Source organism: Chroicocephalus ridibundus, chromosome 2 (genome assembly GCF_963924245.1).
Source record: "Chroicocephalus ridibundus chromosome 2, bChrRid1.1, whole genome shotgun sequence".
Lineage (NCBI taxonomy): Eukaryota > Metazoa > Chordata > Aves > Charadriiformes > Laridae > Chroicocephalus > Chroicocephalus ridibundus.
In genome coordinates, this window is record NC_086285.1 from 68880667 (window position 1) to 68906002 (window position 25336).

A 25336-nucleotide genomic window follows, 5' to 3' on the forward strand; every position below is an offset into this window, starting at 1 on the left:
TAGTTAGTTGCAAAATAGTATTTTCTAAGACAACAAAAAACTGCTACAGCTCTCAACAGTATATACTTTAAAAGGTGAATTTCTTCTGCTGTGGTGGAAAATTGATGAAGTAAGCTCTTTGGAGGCTCAGAACTTAAGTGGTTTGTTTGTTTAAAAGATATTAAAAATTCTCTGTATAGTTTTTTTCTTTATTCCTTTAAAGGAAGTGTGTGCATACATTTCAATGTCTTCGTTCCATACAGTGCTATTATTTTTACCAAATGCTGGATGGAGTGAGACAGACAGACTTTCTCACAGTGAAGCAAGTGCTGTATTTCGGAATAAGGTTCCAGCTGTATCTGATCCATCCTGGTTTATTTCTCTTTTCTTCTACTTCCTCTCTAAGGTTTTGATATTCTAAGTATTTTATAAACCCTTCCCCAGGTAACTGGTGACAAAAATCCATTTTTTTTCAGAGAAAACTGCACAGTAGATACTCCTAAATGTGGTATCTTACTCTGAAGTAGAAATACCCCCTCTACTTGGTGTGGAGGGCTAAAGATGGCTGTGTGTACCCAGAGAAACTTCCCAGCATGATCGGTAAACCTGATGACAAGAGTTATCTTTAAATTACTTCTTGGTAACTACTTGGTAATTTAAAATGCATTTTGGTGTCTATTTAGCACTTGGGGAGCCTCTTAAAATTTAAAAACAAATGGTTTGGAAAATCTAGCATTTATACCTGTGATATTTTTAATCACAGCTTCCAATTACTGCTTTTCAGATAAAGATGTTCCCTGAGTGTCTGATACAGGATGAGATCAACACCACCCAACTTAAAAAGGCGGGGGTAGAGGGAGGACTCCCACATGAAATTCTCTGTCTGTCTTGCTTCTGAGCTTTTCCTTCTCTTAAATTCAGTTTCCTAAAGTTACTCAAACTGCTTCAGAGTGCTTTGTGACAAGTTCTAGATGAGAGTGCAGAAAGCAAATGTATACATACTTCTCTTAAAGCGAGTCAGGAAGACCAAGGAGGGAATTACATTTGCTGTTTTCCTCACCTTTCTTCTGTGAAACTGAGAAGCCAGAGAGCTGCTGGTGCTCCTGACCTAGAACGAAGTCTATGGCATTTGGACAGATCCATGGACAGAATTCCCTGATACTTATCATTGGTGACATTTGCTTTCCAGAAACAAACAAAACCAAAGGCTGTAAACTTGATTGCTGACAAAAGTGGTCTTTGACAGCAGTCATGACCTTAGCTGTTCTTTCTGCAGCACCGCGGTTGTGTTCTACGTGCAGAATGGGCATCCTTCCAAGGTGATCAAGGCATCAGATGTCTCACGAACTTTGCATGTTCAGCTTTTGAAAGAGAAGGCTGACTTTCTGCTTTTTAAAGTCCTGCGGGTTGACACAGCTGGTATGTTTTGGATTGTGCTTGCTTATCTCAGAACTTCGCAGGCATTTGGCTAACACAGACAGCACTTGGAAACAATGCATGAAGGCCTTCTGTCTGCCATCTGCTGTTTGGGCTTGGATGTAGCTTTCTGAAAGATGACTTTGAAGACAATACTTGAAATGCTTGTTCATTTGTGGTAGACTGGTGCCAGTTACTTTTGTTCTTTTAGAAGTCATCATCTGTTAACAGCAGGCAAAAGCACATGTTAACCTGGTCTACGTAGGGAAAGGCTGGGGAATGAGGATAAAGATACCCCACTCAAACTGTCTTTTGTTGAAAGATAGGCAAAACTTAATGTAGCCACAATATAGAATGTTTTATGTCTCCAGTTCCTTCAAGGCTTGTAGTGTTCATTAATAGGCTTGTAATGTAACTTGGTCTTGTTTGTCTCTATCAGGGAAAATGGTCAGGAGATCACCATTATAATCTAATCCTCTAATATTTGCAATGTAGGCAGGCCACTGGAGTTTCTTATTATGAACTTTTTATTTTCCCCAAAAAGATGCTTGAACTTCTAAGCCTATTGTAAACTTCAGTAGTAATGTGAACCCGTTACGATACTCAGATGTTATAGATAAGACTTCTCTATAATTTAAAATCAGGACATAATGATCCAAATGCAAACAAAGGGATTTAGCTTTGGCAATAAAATAGTAATTGATTCTGTAGTTAATTATGGCTTTATTTACCTGTTGAATAGGACTGTTTGTCTGTTGTAAATGTACTTGGATTACTGAAATGCATAGGTGTTACTTGAAAATAGGCATTAATATTTCTCTTGACATAGTAAATCTGCTACTCTGAGTCTTAAGCGGAACAACTTTTTATTTTAGTCTAATATGATGCATTGATCTATCAATAGCTACTACTGTTAGCACATGAAGTAAGTAAACATACTGGTGTCAGATGCTGTAATTCAGTTTTGAAATACTGAAACACCCTCTAGTTTATCGTTGTGATCCTTGTCTTCTAGTACCTGAGAACGCTGATATTCCTCAATTCTCAGGTACTTTAGAAGTTGTTACAAATATGTTATAAAGAAAGGAGCAGATCTGAATTCCACAATTTCAACTTACCTTTATTTTGGGTTAGAATAAAATGTTCTCAACTTGCATACAATTTCAATGTTGTACACATAAGATATGTTCTTATCTCTGTCTTCACAGCCAGCAGTCTGCAGAACTGTAGATCTCTCTAACCCGTGACACCAAATGAAAGGGAGTTTTAAAAAATACCAGAATGTTATGAGCTAGATGCTTTATTACCAACCTAATATCACAGGAAGAGGATGCATGTCAAGTGGTCCATTTACATAACTGACCCTATGTTTGGTTTTGTTCTTAGCCTGTCTTTTAAAATGTTCTGGACATGGACACTGTGACCCCATAACAAAGCGCTGTATTTGCTACCAGCTGTGGATGGAAAACTTGATCCATCGTTATCTAAATGATGGAGAGAGTAATTGTGGTGAGTTTGGGTGTTGTGGGAATAACAAGAATAACTCGTTGTCTTGTGAGACTGTTGATTATTTGCTGTCAGAATAGGAGGTAGATGCTGAAGGAAGACTAAACAGTCTCTGTTTTCCAGCCCAGCGAGATCTTTCTATAGAAAGATATTTGAATAACGTCTTGAAATTATAATATCTTGACAGTAGTAGGCTACATTTAAAATATTTTAGAAGTTTAAATTTTAGTAAGCCAAAGTTTAATGACTATTTGAGGAAAAAAGTATGAAAACTTTGTCATGGGAGAGAAATCTTGTAACAATTTGGGGCCAGTTGGAAGGGCTGTTGAATAGCATGGGCTTTTTAAGTACTATTCATCTGATGAAAAAGAGGCAACAACTTAGATTCTCTGAGTGTGTGGTTGATGCTTCTGTGCCTGAAGTATGATCTGACCTAAGGAAAGAAAACAACAGCCAATATAGTCACCTTTAAAACCTCAGCTTGATTAATTTCACTGTTTCTTTCAGTTTCCCTGTTGCACTTGGGAAACGCAATTTAGTTTCACCAGCCTAATCATGCCTATATTCTGTGGCATACCTGATGTATCAGCTAAGCCTCTTTATCTCAAATACTGAATAGTTTTAATTTAACTAAATTGGTCTTCTACTTAAGTTGAAATAAAGCTTGACTCTTAGTACTGTGCAGGCTTGGAGGCATTTGCTGAGCAATGCACTAACCTTCAAGTAAATCTATAGAAATTTAGAAGGAGCTTGCTACAAGCCATTAAGTAACCATGGGTCTGTCTGTTAGTGAGTGAAGACTAATTGACCAACCAAAATGGGACAGTAGGTTTTAAGCCTGAGGCTGGAACCTTCTCCAGCCCTGCCCTAATGCTGTGTTGTTCCATAGTGTGATAATAGCACTGAAATAGTGAGTATACACGTGTTGGAGGTCGCATTATTGCACATCTCTCTGTATCCTTCTCATGTTTTCCTGGATTTACAAATGTAAGTGTGCCAGTAGAAGGATATATCTCTAATCAGCTGCTCTTTTAAAGCACTACTAAAATGCCAGATGCAAAGTACACCTATGTTTATTTCAGTTAGAGAATTACAACTGAGGTAGTAACCATGCCCTCTTGACTTTCAGTTCCCACATAGACTTTTGAGGTATCTTTGGATGGTAAAAGGTATTGGAGTGGAAGAGAATTTTCAAGCATGTGCTTTCAATCTGGAAGATTAAGAATTTTTAGGGATTCTTCTGAGAATATGAAGGTGCTAAATTTTCCTGAGTTACTGTTGCCCCGTTCCTCACGATTGGTTATTTTAATAGAGTTGTATTAGAAATTACCCTATCGTATTACTTTACAAAGCACTGTTGTGTTTCTTTTTTCAGAGTGGAGTATACTCTATGTGACTGTATCCGTTTTCATTTTGATTGTGGTCATGGTAGGGCTTGCCTGGTTCTGCATCTGCTGCTGCAAAAGGTACATGATTTGTTTCTTTTTACTGAAGTATATGCAAAAACTGCACACAACTAGACATTTTAGTCCAGTTCTAAGCACTAAACCACTGAACTCTTTTCAGACACGTGAGGAGTTTCCTGTAGCTATTTCTGTATAGACACACTTTTGTTGAAAAAAGGAGTATCTGTTTGTGGTTCTGTGCTCTTCTGCATTTTGAAAACCAAAAAGCTGATATTGAATTATCCTTCATATTAAGAGATAATTTATGTTAAAATGCTAAGAGTATACTGCAGGTCTTCATGGTCTCACACTGAGTCCTCCAGATACTCCATGCTAAGAGAGGAGAGGCACGCCCTGAAGGTCACTGATGTAGGAGTATTCTAGGCCACAGTAAGGGAGATGCTTCCAACCTGGTGTCTCCCTTGGACAGGACAGGTGGACATGTGGGCTGCATCTGGCTGACAGGCAAGGAGCATTCCAGTGATCTCAGTCGCGCAGACGTCTTGCTTCCTCTTTCCTTAAACAGTTTTGCCTACTACTGTATGTCGTTTCCCTCTCTGCCCCCTGCCTCCAGTCTTTCCTAGTGAGCAGATACGAAATTCTCTTTCAAGTGACAAGGCCCTGCAGGTTCTGTCACTAGAGCAAGTGTTTTTGCTGCTGATCAAAAAGCACAGTAAATAGATAGCTTGTTCGGGTGTGAGCAGAAATGAAACGCCATCAAAGTCTGTCTGGATTTTCAGCTTTTTCTAGGGTGTCTCTGCAGTCTGTCAAAGATGCTGTTCAAAATGCACCAGAGTTGATACTGAATTCCTTTTTAAGGTTAAAGTGTGCTTTTTATGGTGCCGTTAGTAGAAATGTTTAAATAGAATTCTGACCCACTCTGCCCCCACAGTGTGGGATGGAGCCTCACAGGCTTGTGTGGCCTTTATGAGAAAGGAGTTGTTTATGGGGTTCATCTGCCTCTGTCCTTTGTCCTCATGTGGCTTGTGCCAGAGAGTGAGGGCGGGCTGATACAGATGCGTGTAAAAAAGAGGGGGGAAATTCTGCACAGGACAGAATGGCACGAGATGCCTTTTGCCTTGTGGAAACTACAGGAAAAAGATACACTGTAGTCCAATATTTGTCTGGAGTTTTGGAGGTTTTAAAGGCCTTGTTGAGTTGCCAGATGAACTCCACTTTTTTTAGAAGACTGTAGAGGGGAGGCCAAGTGTCTGGCTGTTGCTGTAATGTTGGATGAACAGTAAGTGGCTTCTCCACTGTGAACTGTGCAATGTGGGAGGGAGTGCTTTTCCAGGCATTGTCAGAATCAATTCTTGCCTTCAAAAAGGGCACACCCCACCCACCCCTCCTCCAAAGTTATGAGAAAGAGGGTGAGAAAAATTTCTGCGGTGTGACAGCATCTTCTAGGAGGTGGCCCCTTGGTTTCATGTGTGAATGGCCTTATTTCTACCCTGAAGTCTTCGTTCATTCCCTCTCAGTCCAATACAATAAGCAGGTCTGTGTCTGTTCCTCCAGCTCCAGGACTTTAGCTTCTGTATTGATGAGCAGATGCATGACTCCTGCAAATAGCTGAAACTTAACATAGAGATGATGAGCATTGTGGAAGCAGATGCTGGGGAAGGATTTAAATGAAGGAAGAACAGGTGGGGATTTGCCTACAGACCAGTAGGGCTTTGTCCCTGTATGTGTATGAGGGAGCAAATCTCCATTTTTAGTCTGGCCTTCTCTGTAAGCATAACCAGACAAGCACCACTTAAACTCTCTCAGTTTAAAAATAAAAAAACAAAACAAAACAAAAAAACAAAACAAAACAAACCCAAAAAAACAAATGGTGAATAACCAATTCTTATAGAAATTTTATCTGGAAACAAATGAATGTGTCTACCTCGTGTCTAGTTACTACGATGAAATTGAACAAACTGAACCCCTGTGGCCTAGGAAAGCAAGTCCATCTTTCTTGCTTTCTTCATCTTTGTATATCAATGAGAAAATAAGTTATACTCTCTGGTCCATATTGTACAGCTGCTTTATACAGGTATGAACTGGAACAACTCTTTCTAAGTGGAGGTGAGAAAGTACAGTGAGGTTCTGAATATTGGGGTATGAAAAGGGAGAGGGAGCAGATTTATGTGTGTACATGAGAACTAAATGTCTTTGTTAACTTTCTCTTTAGCAGAAAGAGGACGAAGATAAGAAAGAAAACAAAATATACCATCCTAGATAACATAGATGAGCAGGAGAGAATGGAGCTACGACCCAAATATGGTAAGCGCTCTCTGTTTCAGCTGGGAATTCATTCACCAAGCTTACAAATGTATTTGAATTGACATCTGCAGTCAGGAGGAGCCTAGAAGCTGGCCTACAAGTTTGGAATGGCAGTGGCAGTATAGACAATTAAATGGTTGGGGGAGAATTACTTCATTTCTTTCATGAGGCCTTGGGCTTTAGCCACTGCTGTGAGCTTCTTCGTTAATCTTAATTTGGAACATCTGATTTGTCCCATAGCCTTTCTCTGTGTAACCCTTCCTTCCCTGCACACACTTTAATTTGGAGCTGGTTTTATTGCTGTGCAGCAGTTCCCTCCTGGCCCAGAAGCGCCCTGTTAAACATCAGGAGACTTCAGCTGCTACCCCCTGTTCACGTATGTTTTGATTCACCTGAGTTTCAGTTTGTAGCGGAGGGAATTCTGGAATCCAGGGAAATAAAATCAACCTGAGAAATTGCTGTCCTAGAAAGACAGACATAACGTTTCTGTAGAAACCATGACCTTTCGTTGCCACTTGTGTTAATCAGATAGTTGGGTGGACAAACTAATTTCCAGATTCAAGCTATTAAGAGTACATTAGCTATGTACTAAGATCATCTAATTGTTTCAAATTTAAATGCATATATTCACATTGCAGAGCCATAAATTGACAGGCCTGCAGTGAATTCAGAAGAGTATCTGCCCAACAGTATATCATACTTCCTAGGTGAGTTCTTATATTGGTAATGGCAGTGGTGAACGCTGTTATGCAGGATTGCAGAGAATGTTTTCACTTACATTTCATATCACAGCAGAAGAGAGGATGGTTAGTTGTTACTAAAAAGTGAGACCTTTCTAATGGAGCTTGTTTTGCTTTTTTATTGTCAGGTATAAAACACAGAAGTACAGAACACAACTCCAGTCTGATGGTCTCTGAATCAGAGTTTGACAGTGATCAGGACACTATCTTCAGCAGAGAAAAGATTGAAAGAGATAATCCTAAAACGCTCATGAACGGATCCATCAGAAATGGAGTTTCCTTCAACTACAGCTCCAAAGATAGATAACTGAATGAGGGTAAAAGCACAGAACATGCTGGTCCAACACATCTGAAACACGTTGGCCTGCCTCTGTTTTTCCAGAACCAAAAGCTTCCTAAAATATCAACTAATTGCAGATGAAAGGGTAAATTTCTAACACAGTGAGGGGAAGGAAGGAGAAAGAACTAGATGGTCAGCTAACTCCTCTTGTCACTGTTATAGGAAGAAGAAAAAGCACATCTTATTTCTTGCATGTTCCATGCTGAATGTCTGAACTTCAGAAGGCCTTTTCCTGTATCACTGCTACAAAACTAGCCAGAGCTGTTATGCTACTAACAATGGTAACTGAGACACATACAGGTTTGTGTCCTGTGCTCCAGTCTCTCTTTCAGGGGAAGCAGTGCGAAGCTTAAGCAGCAAGAGTCAATATAGATAAATTCCCTTACAAATTTAGAGGGCAATATGTTATCACAGGCTCCATCTTAATTTTTCAGTTTAGGTTGGGAACACAAAAAGAGAACATCTTTAGTGCATTGTATTTATCTCTAACTGTGCTTTGTGACTTCCTTCCTAGGGTAGTGCTCATCAGATGGAAATGTCTTTGTTTTTGAAGGAAGTTTACTTAATCAGCAGCACAGTATTGTGATACATCTGTGTCCTGTAGGATGCAGTGTTCCCTGTATTTGCGAAGTATGATGCCTGCAGGGAAGTCCAGCCTTAGCTTGCTTCTTTAATGATGAAGGTACTTTGGCTGTCTGGAGTCTGCCACATCCAGCCAGGAAAACAGTGGCAGAAAGGAGTCAGTGCAATGTACCTTCAGAAGCGTTTTGAGCATTCCAAAAAATGTTTTGCTTAGAGAGCACTTTTAAGGAGCTCTGGACCTTTTAAGACTGAACCCTCAGCTGAGATGGGTTTTCATCTGTCAGCCTCAGTGCTCAATTAAAGAATATGCCAAACATTTGTGTAGTGAAATGCTTGTGGCAAAATATCCTATGTGGAGCAGGAGGTTCAACACCTACCTTCATTGTCATGCAAACTGGTACTGGGGAAGGTTTTAGATTGATATTAGATTGTTTTACTTTTTCCTTGGTGGCTATTCGGTGACCAGATGTGTTGGCCTTTAGGAGATCCCTTCAGGTGTTTGGGAAGGGTAGGAGTGTTGGAGTTCCGATGTTCGCAATCTGGATAATTTCTTTACAGTGTGCTTGTTAGGCTTTAAAGCCATGCCCCCAGTACTGTTCTTGAAATCCCAAATTGAAGACCTGGCTTTTATACATAAGCCTCACTTGTTGGGGGCATCTGTGTCAGTTGTACTGTCTGGCCACAATGTCAGCCTTTCCTGGGGGTCCTTTACTGACGTGCTGGAGTCTTGGGCTGAGCTGAAGGAACGATGTGTTCTGATGGAGAAAATGTTCCTCTGGGAGCATTTTGGATGAGGGTTGGGGGTTTTTTTGTTTGTTTTTGTTTCTTTTAAAAATCTGGTGGTGGAGAATCTATTAACAGAGAAGGGTGGAGAGTATTGAGAACAACGGGAGCAGATGAGAAGGGTCAGGGAGGGAACATAGCCCACCTCCATCATGAGGAATAATTTGGTGGAGAATTCTGGGGCTTTCTCCACCTTTTCATAGGAGTCTGATACGACAGAGAAGTTGGGTCGAACAATCGCTTTTGTGCTTCTCTTGTTAATGGAGTTGGGCAAAATGGAGTTGTCTAGGTTGGAAGAAATCAGTGCTCAAAAGTTGCAGCAACATGACATGCTCCTAACTGGTTTCATACTTTGATTCTCAAATGCAGCCAGCAACAGTCCCTAAGGCTACTGGTGCTGCATGGAGGAGCATTTATCCTGTGCGCAGCCCTGCATTTCTCTGGAGAGCTGAGTGTGTTTGCAGGACTCATTGCGGTGGGAGAGGCTGTGAAGAGCTAAAAAGGGCTAATGCAAGTATTTTCCATGTTTTTTCCCATACCCACAAGCAAGATACTGTATAAATGGTATGACTTGCTTTCTTCAGAAGCAAAGTCTGAACTCTGTGTATGGGAGTTCTAGGCTATTTATTGAGACAAATCTATTTTATCTCACCTTCTCCCTTCTTGAGTGTGTGTGTGTGTGTAAATATATTTTCAAATAACTTGGTCAATAAAAGCAAGATCAGCTTTTGATGTCTTTGAATTTCTGCTTCAGATGTGCTAACACAGTAACGCAATGTTCACTTTAAAGTATTCCTGAAGAAAGTTAAGGCCCACTTAAAAACTTTTTTTTTTCTTTTCCTTTTTAAATCAAAATGTTGGGCTTAATCCACTCTGCACCAACTCCCAAAATGTTCTAGCAGGAATTATGCTCTTGGAAACATGCATTTAAAAAAAAAGAAAAGTTGCATAAGCAACTACAACTTTGTATTGGACATGCTGCCATTAATGCTTCTGCTAAATACTGTGTGCCTTTATCTATAAACTTATCTTTTAGGACGTGTCAGTACAGTCAGCAGCATCCTTGTGAAGTCAGTCACTTGTGTGTTTTGAGTTTATTTTATGTTTTTAAAGCTGGTGTTGAAGCCTAGGAGGAGGTTGTTCTTTCAAGGAATTAAAATTCAGACTTTTTAAAAAAAAAACAAAAAACAAAAAAAACCAAAAACAAACCACCAACAACAAAACCTAAAGGCTGATTGTCTAGTAAAACAACTACAGGAATCATAAACCTGCTTTCCTCACTGCTGCAGAATTCCCAGGGTATTCCCCCTTCCACACACAGTGTGTGCTCAGATCTTTGTGTCGGTGGTAAGTTTGTGTGCCATAAGAACATATGCATGATTTGGCTACGTATTTCTAACTCTAACAAATAAGAAACATTGGGCAAATTTCTTATGGCATAAGGCCCTAGCAAGTGGAAGTTGCGTAATAAATCCTGTTTTCTTGATGATGTTTTGGCATCTTCGTTGCTAACAGTATTTTAGTTATGTTTTGAAAGTTGAATATAGTATAAATTTTTGAGCTGCTTCTAATTCTACTAGTTTGATTCTTTCACTTCCTTGGGAGGAGAAGTCATTCCTCTTACATACAGTCAGGCTGGTTCTTAATATGAAACTTGCACAGAAGTTGAACATAATAGTTTCTAGCTCTCTGAATTTGTGGTATCAGATGTTTGTATCACTTGGCAAAGCGTTATTTTTGTCAGGAATTTAGGAGAGACTATAACAAGCTTTGTATCTTGATTCAGTATAACTTTTATTTCTAAACTGTTGCTTTCTTGCAGAATGTCAGGTCATATCTGTAACGCAAGGGTCAGAAAATCAGCTGTTAAGGTGCAAACACAATAGTAGAATTCTGATGCTAGCCTTCTGGTTTGGGTTATGATGGGTTTAAAGCAGGTTCTCAGTCTTCGTGTTTACTTCCACACACAGTTTTCCTGCATAAACAGAAGGAGTCCTGTCAGCTTCTTTGTGAAATAGGGATGGGGATCTGTCTTATCTGCTCTGAAAAGCAGAGGAGACCAAATATAGCTTATTGTGTATGGCTCAGAGTCTACTGAAAATAAAGAATAAATTCAGTTTGGCACTGATAAGATAATTCCTCTCTTTGAAGGTGGACACTGTGCTGATACTTACACTGCCTCATAGCCTTGATGGATTTTCACTTCCATCTTGAGTGAGGAGTATATTTTGGAAAAAAACTTCCTTACCATTACTGCCTGAGGCTTTAAACAGATTCAGTACTCCAGTATTCAACGCAGTGTATATGCAGCACAAAACTGCCACACTGCGAACAAGTCATCAGCTTGTGTTTTTCATTGTCTTAACCAAAATGCTACTGCAGTATGAAACAAAATTTACCTTGGCAAATCTGCTGAGATGCACATCCAAATTCTCTGTCTTATGGTTCAACCTTTCATATTTACTGAGTAGATTGCTGAGAAATTCAAGCAAAATGTGAATGGTCTAATTGCAGAGGATTGTTTATTTGGAGAGGGAGAAAAATTCTTTTTCATGTGTAAGAATACATTTTTAACCACATCCTTTTCAGTAAACAGAGTTGTAGTCTCCCTCTGTCAGATGCATCAGATACAGGTACTGTTCAAGCATCTGTTTTGTGCTGTCAGTTGTTGTATTTCCTTTTATGATGCAAATTTTCCTTTTCTTTCTTGGTCTCTTGTGGGCAGACAGAAGTGTTCACACATGCAAGGAACTTAACAGTGTGTGAACTGGAGAGAGAGACTGAGCGCATGTGTGTGTTCTCTATGCTGAATTTAAACTTTCCTTAGACAGTTCTGGTGTTCTTGAAATAACTGAGTCCTTAGGCAGATTTCCTATTCCTGATATAAGCTTCAAGTGAAACTAGTTTTGCCCCTCAATGTACTGATGATGGGCTGTAGTCAGCTGGAGCTCTGGGATGGTGGTTAATAAAATGACAGTTACTTTAGTATTCTGAAGCATTTATGAGAGGTTTGAGAGAGGTAAGCATTCCCCTAGACAAAGAGAAATGGAATAGAGATGAATTAAGAGTTTCTTGACATCAGCTATTGCTTATCATTGATCCCTAACTAGAATACTAATCCCATACTTCTGCAGCAAAGGAGAACCCATTTCACATATCTTTTAGGTCCTCAACTCCCCAAGGAAAGGGAGGGATCCTTAAAGCTTAGAAATAAAATTTAATAAAAGGAGGGAGAAAAGGTAAATAATTTTTTCTTTTGCACAGGCTACAAATCAAGTGCAGATGAGACGCACATCAATGGTTTGTCTCTGTATGGAAACACTTCTCCCTGTGGGTGCGTGGGTGAGCTATTGCAGAATTTATATTAGGAATCTATTTCTAGAAAATGTTATTTATTGCAAATGATAATGTATTGTAACCGGAACCATTTCTGAGCTGAAATTACTACATTTATGTAACTACTAATAAAGTTTTGTCTTTCCTTCTAGGAGCTTGTCAGGTACTCTTTTAGATATGGTGTTCTGCATCGGACTCAACACTTTGGTCAGGCTAATAGAGATATGTTGTATACCATGCTTTATGTCTGTACTCAAACGTAAAAGCAGTGTAATATCTGATCCCTTCCTACTGACAGAAGCAAAACAGTTTCTTTTTTCAGGGAGGTAACACAATTCCGTACCTCAGAGAGCAGAAAAAAAATTGTACTGCAGTTCACAGTGAGTTTACATGTGGTGCTTGTCCTTACTTGGTTTAATTGGCTGTGTGTAAATATTCACCAGCTATCATGCCAAGTGTGGTGACTTCACAAGTTTTGTGGCTTATTCTATAGCAAATGCTTGTAAGTACAATGTCTGCTTTGCAGTAATCAAGAGATACTAGTGTGCAATATAACCCAAAATACTGCTGTTAGCTAGGGGTAGATTATGCTGCCTGTTTCTGAACTGGAAAAGAGAAATCCATGCGTCAGTGTGTGTGAAGTTTGTGTTCAATCATGATAATAAAAGGTACTATGAGATATAAGTGTCTTTCTGTAAGGAAAAAACATACACCATGAAAGCAACTTCAAGTGTATTTGGATACATGGTACCTCTTGCATTCATACTTAACTCCTACAAGGGAATACTGGCTGCTGAATGAGCTGAGATAGTGATATATAGAGATATAGTGTCCTTTATTGAAGAATGGAATCTGCCTGTTTGTTACTGCATTCTACGCTTTGGTAACAGCAGTAGCCTCCCCCCTCCCCTTTGAGCAGGCTGATGCAAGCCTCTAGACTTGTGCAACAGAAGGTAATCAGTAGTGATTCCTAAACAATTTAAGCCAGTTATGCTAAGTAGCTTCAGCAAGCCACCAGACTCTCGTGTTGGAATGTCCTAGGCAGAGATTTTTGACACTGAAAACACTTTAAACAGGTACTAAAATTCAACTTAGAGCTTCTGAACACCATACTTAAACCTTCTCCTTTAAGATAGCTCAACCCTTCTATAAGCAGTAGGGCTATGACAAAGGGCATGACCAGTTACACTTATGACTCTGCCAGGTACAGTGAGATGGTTACTTCAATGCCAAGTGAAAGCGTGGAGCTGCTGTTACTTACAGAAATGCCCAACTCCCACCATGTGCCTGATTGATTTAGAACACTGAGAACTATTTTACCCTGTGCAAACCTTTTAAACTGCTGCTTATGTTCTGTGACTTAATCATGAAAGCATAATTAATGATGAAAACATGAAACGTGTCTAAAAATACCAGTGTCTGGGAGATGGAAAGGCTGCAGAACGCGAGTGTGCTTTAAACATTTCCTTGATCTTTGTGAGAAGAGATAACCAAATGCAGTCTGCCAGCTACTGTAAACCGAATTAAGTACTAGATACTGGTCAGGCTTGATATACTTATTAGTAAGACTGATTGTCCATCTTCACTGGTATTGGATCAGTGTTACCAGCATCAAGAGCCGACTTACTCTGAGCACCCAAGGTAACTGCCAGCTTAGCATACCAATGGACAAGCATTACCTAGAGTGACTTGTCAAAAAAACCTTGTGCACTGTAGCTGGGGATATTTTCTGCCTATTTAAGCTTAAGATGTTAGTATCTAGTAGAACAGGTAAGCATAATTTCTTAAGAGTTTATTACACAGAGAGGACAGACAGTGGGGGTCAAACAACAGCTGTTTAAAGGGTAACATCAGAAAACAAAATGGAAATCTGCCATGACTAAGTCAGGTTAGAAATCGGAAGACAGTTTCTGAGACTTCAAAACTGTATTAACTACATGGAAATAAAAAAGCTTACAAAACTCTATTCTAAATCTTAATAAACGAAGTAAAGAATTACGCAAGTAATCATATCCTGAAAGCAGGGAAGGGCACTCTGATCCACAAAGCCTGTATCTTGTGGTAAAATGCTTGATTCAGCATAAAAGACTTGCATACAAAATGACTGATGGCATATTAGTATGTCAAAGTAGTCTCATCTATTTGATTTAGATTCAAGGGACTGTAATTGGGGTAACCAAAATCTTACACCTCATGAACACGTGGATGCAAAGAAGTGTCTTTTTTTCCAGTGCTAAAGCTGGCAGAACAAAAAATTCTGTGCAACTCCGAGAGACTGAACTTAATGTGGCTTCTGTCAGTTTGTCAGTTCAACATTAAATAAGGTAATAAACCACACAACCCAGTGCTTTCACAGAAGTTATTTATTAACTGAAAACATTTTTCCATCACAGTTTTAATATCCAGAAACTGCTGAACTGTCACAAGTGTAATCAACATAACTAACTGAGGTGTGAGAATTCAAGTATATCTTTTGTTGAAGAATCACAGCTTCTGCTATGAAGACAACGTTAAGATTATTCTGTGCTTAACTGATGTAGACCTTACTGACACAAGGCTACTATGCTGGAATCCAACCACAATCCAATCTAGACAAAGGTATTTTTAAAGTTTATTACATACCTTATCTTTAATTATGGTTTGTGCTTGTTATCAGGCATAGTAAAAGGTATTATTTGCTAGGAAAAAAGTAAACATTTAGTCATTAATTTTAACAGTGATGTTTCTCAGAAAAGACATCACGATTTTAAATGCACCAATGCATCAGATCAGTAACTTTGCAATGAATAGAGCAGCAGGTTAAAGAATATATCCTCCAACTGCACTGGTCCAAGTACACCCACATTCAAGACGGTGCTATCGTACAGCAGTAAATGAGATAACTTTAATTTTGACCCCATGCTGCAGTTCACAGGCAGGCATGTTTGAAGTCTGTGCAATTTCAGTGGCAGATATTCTACCTGTGTACAATACCTATAAGTGTGCCTGCGTCACCGTGTTGTGGTACCCAGCCACCAAGTTATGACCTTCTTCTACCTAGTTACTCTTTCCAATAAGAAATAAACATGTATTGTCAGCCAAGGCTGGCAAACAGCTTCCTTTTCCACAAGACTGTATTCCCCAAGTTCAGGCAGCCTGGGTGCTCAATAGTGTAACCTTAGAAGTTGCCTGTAAGAAAGTTTCTTGTGACTAGTGTAGAAATACGCCGTCCTTTTTTTGTTCTTGACAACAAGCACATATGCCATAAACGATACCAGTATTAAGTCCTCACTATCTTAAATGTGCATTTTTGGTGCACTGGAAATTACTGGAAGTGCAGTAAGGGTCCTTTAACTGCCCTTCGGTTGGCATGATGCACATGCACGCTCTACTGACAGATAATGTGCTCCAGACCCACCTGGTCTCACATGTTACACAAATATAACTGTAAAAAATATTGAGAAATCATAAGTAGCAGTCAATGCTACTTTATGTGCGCTTTAAAAAAACCCCATGAAACTCAGTTCTGGCTTGCTGCTTTCCCCACCCCCCCTTCCCCCCAAGTCTTATGTTACCTGGTACCTCTTTGCCTGATTGGATAAAATACCTTAAAATATCCGATTTCATAGGCTACATTCATTAATGTATAAAAGAAGATCTCTGTTCCATTCTTTTACTTATTTATTTTTAATAATTAATGGGTAAAGACCCACCAAATAAAGTTAACCAACACAGGAAACAAATTTTGTTCCCCTTAGCTGCTGCAGTGCTGATTTTATTTGCCAAATTAACATTGCACATTTTTTAAAGTGCTTCTTTTGACTGCCATTAAAATAATGTTTAAACAGCAATGTTTATTTTTTATTAAGGAAGCTTTACATCATCTTTTGAAGATAACAAAATAGTGAGGTGATGTGTAGAAGTCTCACCTCTAATCATTTCTATTTAAATCTTTATTAGGTCACAAGTTAGCCAAATTCAAAGGTTTTTAAAACTTCCTCCCTAATGGACATTCACCTGTGTAACCACACATCCAATTCAAGGCACAAAGCCCGTAGGAACGGAACCATCTATCTTTGGTTCAATCATCACCTTTGGAGGTGGTGAGTAACGTTCCTTTAGACACCAAGAAACATTTACATCGGTGACTGTACTTCTACCCAAGGAGAGTCGTGTTCTTTTCATAGAAGGGAATTTATATCATCATGTCACCACTTGTGCTTCTGTCACACAGCCCTTATAGTGTCCCCTTACAATTCTGCAAATTATTCCTGCAACTAAGCTTCCCATCTTCTTCCTGCTACTCACTAGGCCAGCTGCTTCTTGTCCTGGAATGTCCTGTTCCCAGGACCGCTGGGGCTCACAAACGTCAAAAAAGGGCCATATTTGATCCCAGGTGTGCAAGCTTATTAGGCACAAATTACAGCTTTTTGCTTAGAAGCCCAAAGCTGAGCAGGTGTCAGCTCTGCAGCCAGCATTAACATGCACTGAAAAAGCTGTCCATTTGCCTGCATGGATGCCTAGATGTAGCTAAAAGCAATTCCTCACCTTTCATAAGCATCAGATTCTCCCAAAATTAAAAAAACCAAACACACCTGCTTCTAAAAGAAGGTCACATAACCACATTAGAGAATGTGGGTATTTACACAAAATTCTAAAGGGAGACTGCTGTCCCCAAAGCCTCGTACATCCACACCGAACTATTAAAGACAGCAGAAAATGGTGGTCTAGTTTTCCATTGCCTTACGATTTATTTTCGTTATGCACAAGTCTCCAAGCCCTCCCAGTCTTCCCTACTCCTTACTAAAAATGATGGGCACTGTGATTACATTGCTGGAAAACTGAATGTATAAATGAAGAACATATAGAAACATACGACAGCACAGAACATCGTAAATATCTCTACACATACAGAACAGGGTTGCTTAGTTGTAAAGAAGGTAGAAGTTGCCTTCATACGTTATTTCTGGTTCAAAAAGCTTATTAAAACTACAGCACTCTTTTCCAAGCCATTGGGATTGTGCTTTTTGAAAATTTTTATAAGCCTCCAAAGCAGACATATTTTATTTCTAAGTATTCATCGATGCCGTATTTTGAACCTTCTCGCCCTAAGCCGGACTGTTTTACCCCACCAAAAGGACTCTCCACTGAGGAGATTATGCCTTCATTAACACCAACCATTCCAACTTCCAGCTGTTCTGCAACTCTCCAGATCTGAGCTGGATCTTGGGAGTAGAAATATCCTGCCGTCCAGACACAGACATACAGAAATGGAGATTAAAATCAGGAAGAACAATTGCAGAAGACTATGAAAAAGAGACTTACTGAGATTAAAAATTGTCACCCCATAACACTAAAGCTCATAAAAGCACGGAAATACATTTATCCGAGAAAGGCATACCTGCTAAACCCACATTAGCTGCGTTTGCTATGGCAATAGCTTCTGCTTCAGTATCGAACCTGTCAATATAAAGAGAAAACACACAAATGAGGCCTGCAGTTCATCTATTATCTTGCTGATTTACAAGCAGCCTTATCAGAAATAAAAAAAATCAAGATGCATTTTTTTTTCCAAAAGCATCCTTTAACCATCTAACTTAATTTTCACTTTGAAGCAATGGAGAAGTTTCTACCACTTCTCTCAATTTAAAATGCATTTAAGTAGTTAAGTTTGCCCTTATCCCCCCTAGATACTGGTTGCTAAAACATTTATTTCACATGGGTTAGCCCACCAATTTCCCCAATGACACAAGCACTCTCAACTATGAGAGATAACCATATGTTTTTCAATCACATCCAATTGCTCTGGACAGAGGAGTGAAGGTTTTAAGGAGAAAAGAGAGCTCTAAGTCATCCTCCGTCAGAAAAACTTGGGGCTTGCAAATCACATGACAAAGTCCTGCCTCCTGCTTCATACCAAAAATCATGAAGTTGATGAAGGTTTTGCTGCTATTCACCCTTGCTTACCTGCTAATACCATTGAAAAGAAAATAATTTTCAAAAAGTTGCAGAGATGTTAAAATTGTATCAAGAGAGAGAAACAAATGAACTGCATATCCAAAGTAAGTTTTCACATGTGTACCCCGGTCTTATTACAAGACTCATGTGATGGTACAAAAATATCTTTTGACAAACTATCATTCAAATCTTATTTATTCAAAGTAATCTTTCAGTGTTTTTTAATTGCTATTTTTATTCTGGAAAATGAATAATCTTACTTGATAACTGGTGCTAAGGGGCCAAATGTCTCCTCTTGGGTGCAAAGCATTTTTGTTGAAACATTACTAAGTAACGTTGGCTCAAAGAAATTCTTCCCCAAGCTGTGTCGTTTCCCTCCAGTCACAATAGATGCTCCTTGAGAAACTGCATCATTAATGTGTCTCTCTACCTGAAGTATGCAAAACAAGAGTCTCAAAGTCGTCATTTAGGAATGAACAATAGCATATTTTCCACTGAAGAAATAATACTCTCCAGTATTAAATAGAAGATTTTGAAGAGAGGTTTATACTTTGCAGAAGACCGTTTGCAATATTACTTAAAGTTCTCTTGTCTGACATAATTTCAGAGGGATAAATTATGAGTATGGCCCTAGTCTCACGTATAGTAAAGATTCAGCTTTTCTGTTGAAATGAAAAGATTACATCTAACGTGAGAAAAAGCCTTTGCAGGACTAAGAAGTACACCTGATATTTGTGAACAAGCACTACGGAAACAGAAGTACATGACTGTCATTTAAAGAGAAATGGACAATTTTCAAGATGGTACTGTCAAGAGCATCTTCCATCCTCTACATCTACAATTCATCCAAAGACAAGAAAGTAATAAGACAGCTGCCTATGATATTGTCCTTTGAAGTTACAGAAAGGCAGTTGAGTGACTATATACAGCGCTTGCTAATTTGTAGATATAGATGTATATGATACAAATGCACTATACTTTTGTGATGCACGACGGGAAGGCATGAAGGAAAGAAATCAAAGTACTGTCTTTGTCTCCCAAATAACTGAATATTTTTATATTCTACTATTTTATAAACAGAAGTAGTCTGGCAGCATTCAAGTATAACAGGATTCAAACCAAGCCTGCATATAACAGCCATAGTATCTTAAAAAGTATGAAACACATAATTTAATAATCTTTAAGCTTAGGAAGGGTGAAATATTATAGGAAGTATGACTTACTGTGATTAAAAAGAAAAATATTCCTGGATTCACAAGTCATCCAAAACAGAAGACCCCAACCATGCATGTAAGGTTTCAAGTGATTACAGCATCCAGAGCTGTGGGATTTTTAACCTCAATGTATTATTCTGCTTAGCTTTTGCCAAACAGAGGCACTGTTCTTCAAAATAAGTTGTCATTCCCAGTACTTCAGAATTGCAGGATCACCACACAACTCTCACAGTGTGTCCCGTTTCAGTGAATGTTCATGAGAACAGTTAGGAAGTAATCAGTAGGAATCAGTTTCTCCTAAAGGAGGAATCTTTTTTCCTTAATGGAAATGATACATTAACTAGCCACATCTGCTACTCTATATAGAGTTGAAGGACAGAACACGCTTCCAGCCACACTGCAAATACATTCTAACAAAACAAGTGTGAAAAAAGTGAAATATAAATCTGAAGTTACTTTATGGGTCATAAAAAGGAAATCAAGATGTCAAAAGAAATCTTTATACCTTCTCCACTGCTTTTTCATTAATTAGTGGCCCTTGGGTAGTTTTTGCATCAAATCCACTTCCGACGTGTAGTTCTCTCTCTATAGCTTTAGCAAACTTTTCCACAAATTCGTCATGGATTCCCTTTTGCACCAGGAAACGGTTTGTGCAAACACAGGTCTGAAAACAAGCATGAAAAAGGAAAAACAGTAGTTTATATTGTATTGAATCCATGAATTCATTCTGGCCTTCATGCCACAGCATCAGGTTACTACAGTGATTTGTCTGTCCTCTGCCTCTTCTCCATCATCCTAAGCTGTTACCTAGCTTTGCCATCTCTTTCATCACCCCTCTCACTTTAGAAATGCAACTTCAACAAGCTGTCAGTATGAGTGTGAAATATGCTACACTGCTTAATTTATGTTGCTTACGCTGGGAAAAGGCTTTGTGAGTTCTGTGGACTCTGATATATGGATCAACCAAGGTCCAGAAGCTGCAAGAAATACCTTCGAATTAGACTGCAGAATGCTGGACTGAGCAGCAGAACCTCAAATCACACTTGGTGGCGTGGGGTGTTTTCTTCTCTTTCATAAACTGAGTTAGCTTTTTTCCTGGAATTTGTTTTTAAGTGCTTTCGGTGGCCTACTTATTTGTGCTACCCCCTTGCTTTGCATCCTATTTTGATTGCTACAGTCGCTCAAAAGTAACAGCTGCTTTATCCTTCTATGCAGCAGGAGAGATGCCTTTTATGTTAGATCTTGTCCAGCCTGTGTCATATCACCCAGTGGTCCTTGTCCACATTCCATTCTATTTTTCTTCCTTTCTTTCTTCCCAAGATTAGTCTTACGTTTTCTTCTTGTGTTATTCAAGTAACATTTTCCCAACCAAATGACCTCCCAATCCCACCGAAAATTTGCTGGTTCTCCAAACTTGGAGTTCGTCAACTTCATGTTCATGTGCAGAGGCCAGAACAGTCTCCACACAGCCCTGTTCAGCTGAGTGTTCTGCAAAGTGATGCTCTTAAAAATTTTTTGACTCCAAGTAAAATACATTTGAACCAATGTACACTGGAATCCTGTCTGACACTTCTTCTAAGTTATTCATTGTGTAAAAATCTAGCCATGAGTGTCTTAACAGACTTCAATCCCCTTAAGTCCTGATGGGTGCTTTCAGAACACACACACACAAAGACTTGAACACACAATCTTACAGATAGAAACATTTATCTTGAGACTTGAAGCCATTATTTTAAGAAACGGCTAGGCACACATTATAAAATATAACCCTGAGAACTGAGGCAGGATGGTGTCTTTTGACAGCTCTAGTTCTCCAATGAATTTAATGCTAACAAAGCATATGACAAGAAACAAAGGACAAAAAGGTTACTCTTACCTGCCCTGAGTTTCTATACTTAGAAGCAAGGGCTCCTGCAACAGCACGGTCCACATTGGCGCTGTCAAACACTATAAATGGAGCATGTCCTCCAAGCTCCATAGAAACTCGCTTCACAGTGCCAGCTGCATGTTTCAGCAATATCTGTAGGCAACAGAGGAGACATAGAAATCTGTACCCTGGCCAGATGTGAACTGTGGAACCACAGATGGATTAATTCTGGCAGGGAATTAATCTGCATCTTCTCTACAATGCTAACCATCTGTTTTCTCCTGTGACAAAAAACAAGGACTAATTTCCTTCATTAAAATCTTTAGAGATTAAATTCTGGCCAAGAAATAATGAGAAGGATTTTCATCGACTTCAGTTCAGGTCAGGCTTTTTATACACTAATATCGTCACTCTTGTTTGCTTGTTCTTTTCTTCTTTGGTCATAAAAATCTTGACTACTCTTACAATTTTTTTCCAAGCTCTGACAGAATTTGGGATTAAAATTTGCCTTGATATCAGACTTTTTCTTCATTCTGCATACAGCCATCCCACAGAATACTATAGTCTTCTAGCCACACTCTGCTGTTTTATTAATTTCATTCAAGATGGTGACAAGATTGCTTATTGATGAAGGCTGACAGGAGAGATTCAAGGGCATCACTTCTCTAATACTTTCTCTCAACTGCAGAGAACTATTCCTGAATAGTACCTTTGAAACTCAATTTCAGTGTTCTTATTAGTATGTTGTCACCCTGCGATATGAAACAAGAGCATCCTGTACAGAATTGTTCATATTATAATTTAATAAAGGGCAGTTATCCAGAAGTTCCACATAGGCATCCTTCTGCGAAGTACTGACGCTAAAATAAATAGGCAGTATCTCAAGAAGTATACAATTATTTGGACAATTTGTGTACAATAGCCAGAAAAGGCAGCAGCTATGTGTAAAGGCACACACTTTCCCCCTACCTTTCCAGTACAACCACAGTAATAATCTTCAAAGGTATTCTGTGCACTTATGTACCTTTCCTGTTGCTGTAGAGCCAGTAAAAGATATTTTGGCTACCAATGGATCAGTGCACAGAACTTCCCCTACAGCTGGCGTCTGTTGTCTGGAACAAGGAACAACATTATACACTCCCGCTGGAATTCCAGCCTGGTTTGCAAGCTGCAACAGAAGAAACACAGAATTTGCACGATCAGTGCATTTTGTGTGAGGAATAGTCACTTAATGTTTCTTTATTGTTTTGAAGAAACCAGTCTGTAAGTCAATGGAAGTCGAACGTGCACAGCACAACTAGTAAGAGATGCCACCATGTCAAGCGAGCAGCTTCTCTCTGGTTTAAGCTGGCTGTCATTCAAAGTAACCAAAGCAAATTATTAGAGACGTTTTGTGTAGCTAAAGGGCCAGGTCCTCCTTGAGGCTCTAGACCATATTGGAAGCAACTTTCAAAGATTCTTACTGAACTAAAACCTCTGGATCAAGTCAGACAGTTTGCCCATTCTTCATGTATGAAACTGGCCAGAGTTATCTTCAAAGCCCATCTCCCTCCCCATTTACAACTTCAGTCCACTGCTAAGGCAAAGCTTAGGAAAAAAGCTCACCTCCCCAAGAGCTAATGCTGATAACGGTGTGTCCTCTGCAGGTTTCACTACCACCGTGCAGCCAGCTGCCAGAGCTGCACCAACCTTCCGGGTAATCATTGCGCTGGGGAAATTCCACTAGGATGAGAGAAAAAAGTACAACCAAAGTTGGGAAAATTTTGCCTCCTGTTTTTGCTGAAATAGCTGACGTTTTCTGTAATTATGCGATAACCTGAACAGAGCTGCCTGATGTGCTTTGTCTTAAGTGAGCATTACAAAGCAGCACTGCCAGTCCAGGAAGAAGCGAGTGCAAGGTAGAAATGAAACTTTACAGGGGTGTTTGCCAGGGCTTGGAGGAGCCATAAGGCCATAGCCCCATGCTGTGGGCTGAGCTGAAAACCTCTGCATGACTTGAAAACTTCAGGTATGCTTACTGGAGTTATAATGGCTGCCACTCCTACTGGCTGCTTCAGCGCCAGGATTCTTCTGTCTTTTGCAGATGCTGGAATAACATCACCATAAACCCGGCGAGCTTCCTCTGCAAACCACTCCAGAAACGAGGCAGAATACAGGATTTCACCCTGTGCTTCTTTCAGAGGCTTCCCCTTTGATTAAATCAGATTGAAGACACACTGTAAGAGGCAGACTGAAGCAATAAAAACAAATTTAGGTCATTTTGGAGTTTTTGTTCTTTTCAGAGTACTTTAAAATCCCCTATCATGCACACCGTGATCTCCAAAAAGGACTGTGTGATTGCAGCAGCAATAGTTGTGTGGCTTCACTGTACCATCATTGTATAGTCAACATTTTGTATGTTGTGGCCTGGATTCATTCCTGCCCAAGACAAGGACCTGGAATAGCAAATGTAGCACGTGTTTATTTACAAACTCTGCAGTTAGCTGCTACCACGGTTCTGAAGAAGATGCAAATCACAGCAGAACAGCTGCAAGTTTATGCGAGGGACATTTGTTTTGGGGAGTATGACTTTGGACTACCTGCCGGTCTGATCCCGTGGCCTGAATGGCCATTAGCAGCTGGGACACCACAGAGGCGCTGCTGAAGTATCTTCCAGCATGCTTTTATCTAAGAAGACACCAGTCTGTGAGCTCCAAGGACTGCTCTGTGATGCGAACCAAAGCACACTGAGCAAATCCAACTCGGAGGCTTGCTTTAATAGTACTGCAATTTTTTCTGCATCAATGAAACAGATGAAACACGAACATTTGTGCCACGAAGACCATGGTTTAAGTTGATGTACGCTTTTGGCACACCACACAGCACAACGTGGGTCTGATTTCCACTGGACTGTCAGGTACTATTGTCATCGAAACAACGCATCGTACGTATGTTGGAAAGAGAAATGCTTGAAACGTTACCCGCTGACCTAATGGAGCAATGCAAATGCACAACGCGTCCGCTAGGCTCAGCTTTTTTTTTTTTTAAGTAATAACTTAAAAAAGCGGCAGCTAACTGGTGAAGGGCACACAGGGCGTTTTGCTGGCTGCCAGCGTTTCATTTCAAGGAGCCGCGGCGGGTTTCCGTCGGGGCTGAACTCACGTTCTCGGCCGTTATGATCCTCGCCAGCTCCTCCTTGTTCTCCAGCATCAGCTCGTACCACCGCCGCAGCCGCAGGCTCCTCTCCTGGGGAAGACAGAAGGCGGCCGCGGGGGCCACCCGCTCGATCGAGACGAGCTTCTCCCAGCGGGAAGCCGAGCCTCCGCAAGACCCCCGGGACGGGCCCGCGACCCAGCCTGGGGACCGGCTGCCCTCGCCGGACCGGACCTCCCCGCCCCGGCCGCCTCCCGCCACAGGCGACGCGCCCGACCCGGGGTCCCCCCTCGCCGCCCCGGCGGGCGCCATCTTCCACGGCCGCTCACCTTGGCGGGGAGGCGGCCCCAGGCGGCGCCGGCTTCGTGCGCGGCCCGCACGGCCTCCCGCGCCTCGGCCGGCCCGCAGTCGGCCACTCGGCCCAGCTCCTCGCCGCTGGCCGGGTCCTGCACGGGGAAAGCAGCGGCCGTCTCCACCCAGCGGCCGCCCACCAGGCCGCCCCGCCGCACCAGGGCGGCCGGCAGAGCCCAGCTGCCGCGCCGCGCCGCCGCCGGACCCAGGGGCGGCGGGGGGAGAAGGAGGAGACGGCGGCAGCGACTGGCGGCGGCGACTCGCCGCGGCAGGAGGCTCGCCATGGCCCCGCACCGGCGGCAGGCGGCGAGGCCCGGGCCGAGTCCGCCCGCACCGCCCCGGAGGAGGAGCTGCGGAGGGGCCGGGCCAGAAGCGGCTTCTCGCCGGAGCAGGGAGGCGGGCGAGCGGGCAGGGGCGCTTGGTCGTCCCTTGCAGGGGTGGGG

General features: G+C 40.8%; 2 protein-coding genes across 6 annotated transcripts in view; one reads left to right on the plus strand and one right to left on the minus strand.

Moving 5' to 3' along the window:
- Positions 1–13307, plus strand: part of KIAA0319 (KIAA0319 ortholog) — a 62131-nt gene extending 48824 nt beyond the window's left edge. For 4 of the 5 annotated variants that reach the window (XM_063325788.1, XM_063325786.1, XM_063325785.1 and 1 more), the window contains exons 17-21: positions 1256–1398; positions 2782–2904; positions 4277–4367; positions 6520–6611; positions 7480–13307. In XM_063325788.1, the coding sequence (XP_063181858.1) occupies positions 1256–1398; positions 2782–2904; positions 4277–4367; positions 6520–6611; positions 7480–7658 (628 nt within the window). In that variant the 3' untranslated portion in view covers positions 7659–13307. The remainder of the gene's footprint in view (positions 1–1255; positions 1399–2781; positions 2905–4276; positions 4368–6519; positions 6612–7479) is intronic. The other variant, XM_063325789.1, reaches the window with a different exon arrangement.
- Positions 13308–16886: 3579 nt separating this feature from the next.
- On the minus strand, positions 16887–25243 carry ALDH5A1 (aldehyde dehydrogenase 5 family member A1). The gene is made up of 10 exons (XM_063325795.1): positions 24872–25243; positions 24552–24635; positions 23429–23599; positions 23016–23132; positions 22435–22578; positions 21420–21563; positions 20049–20207; positions 18590–18759; positions 17773–17831; positions 16887–17614 (listed from the first exon to the last, which is right to left on the minus strand). The coding sequence occupies exons 1-10, from the start codon at positions 25175–25177 to the stop codon at positions 17409–17411; spliced, it is 1560 nt and encodes a 519-aa protein (XP_063181865.1). The 5' UTR covers positions 25178–25243; the 3' UTR covers positions 16887–17408.
- Between the last annotated feature and the right edge of the window lie 93 nt (positions 25244–25336).

Bases quoted from the DNA above. Each gene is read 5' to 3' on its own strand.
- ALDH5A1 (XM_063325795.1), bottom strand. From the start codon at position 25,177: ATGGCGAGCCTCCTGCCGCGGCGAGTCGCCGCCGCCAGTCGCTGCCGC. The intron at 22,579-23,015 runs GTGAGCTTTTTT...CTTCTGTTGCAG, and splicing joins CAGCATTAGCTCTTGGGGAG to CTTGCAAACCAGGCTGGAAT. The intron at 17,615-17,772 runs GTATGCCTTTCT...TCTGGACGGCAG, and splicing joins AGCTAATGTGGGTTTAGCAG to GATATTTCTACTCCCAAGAT.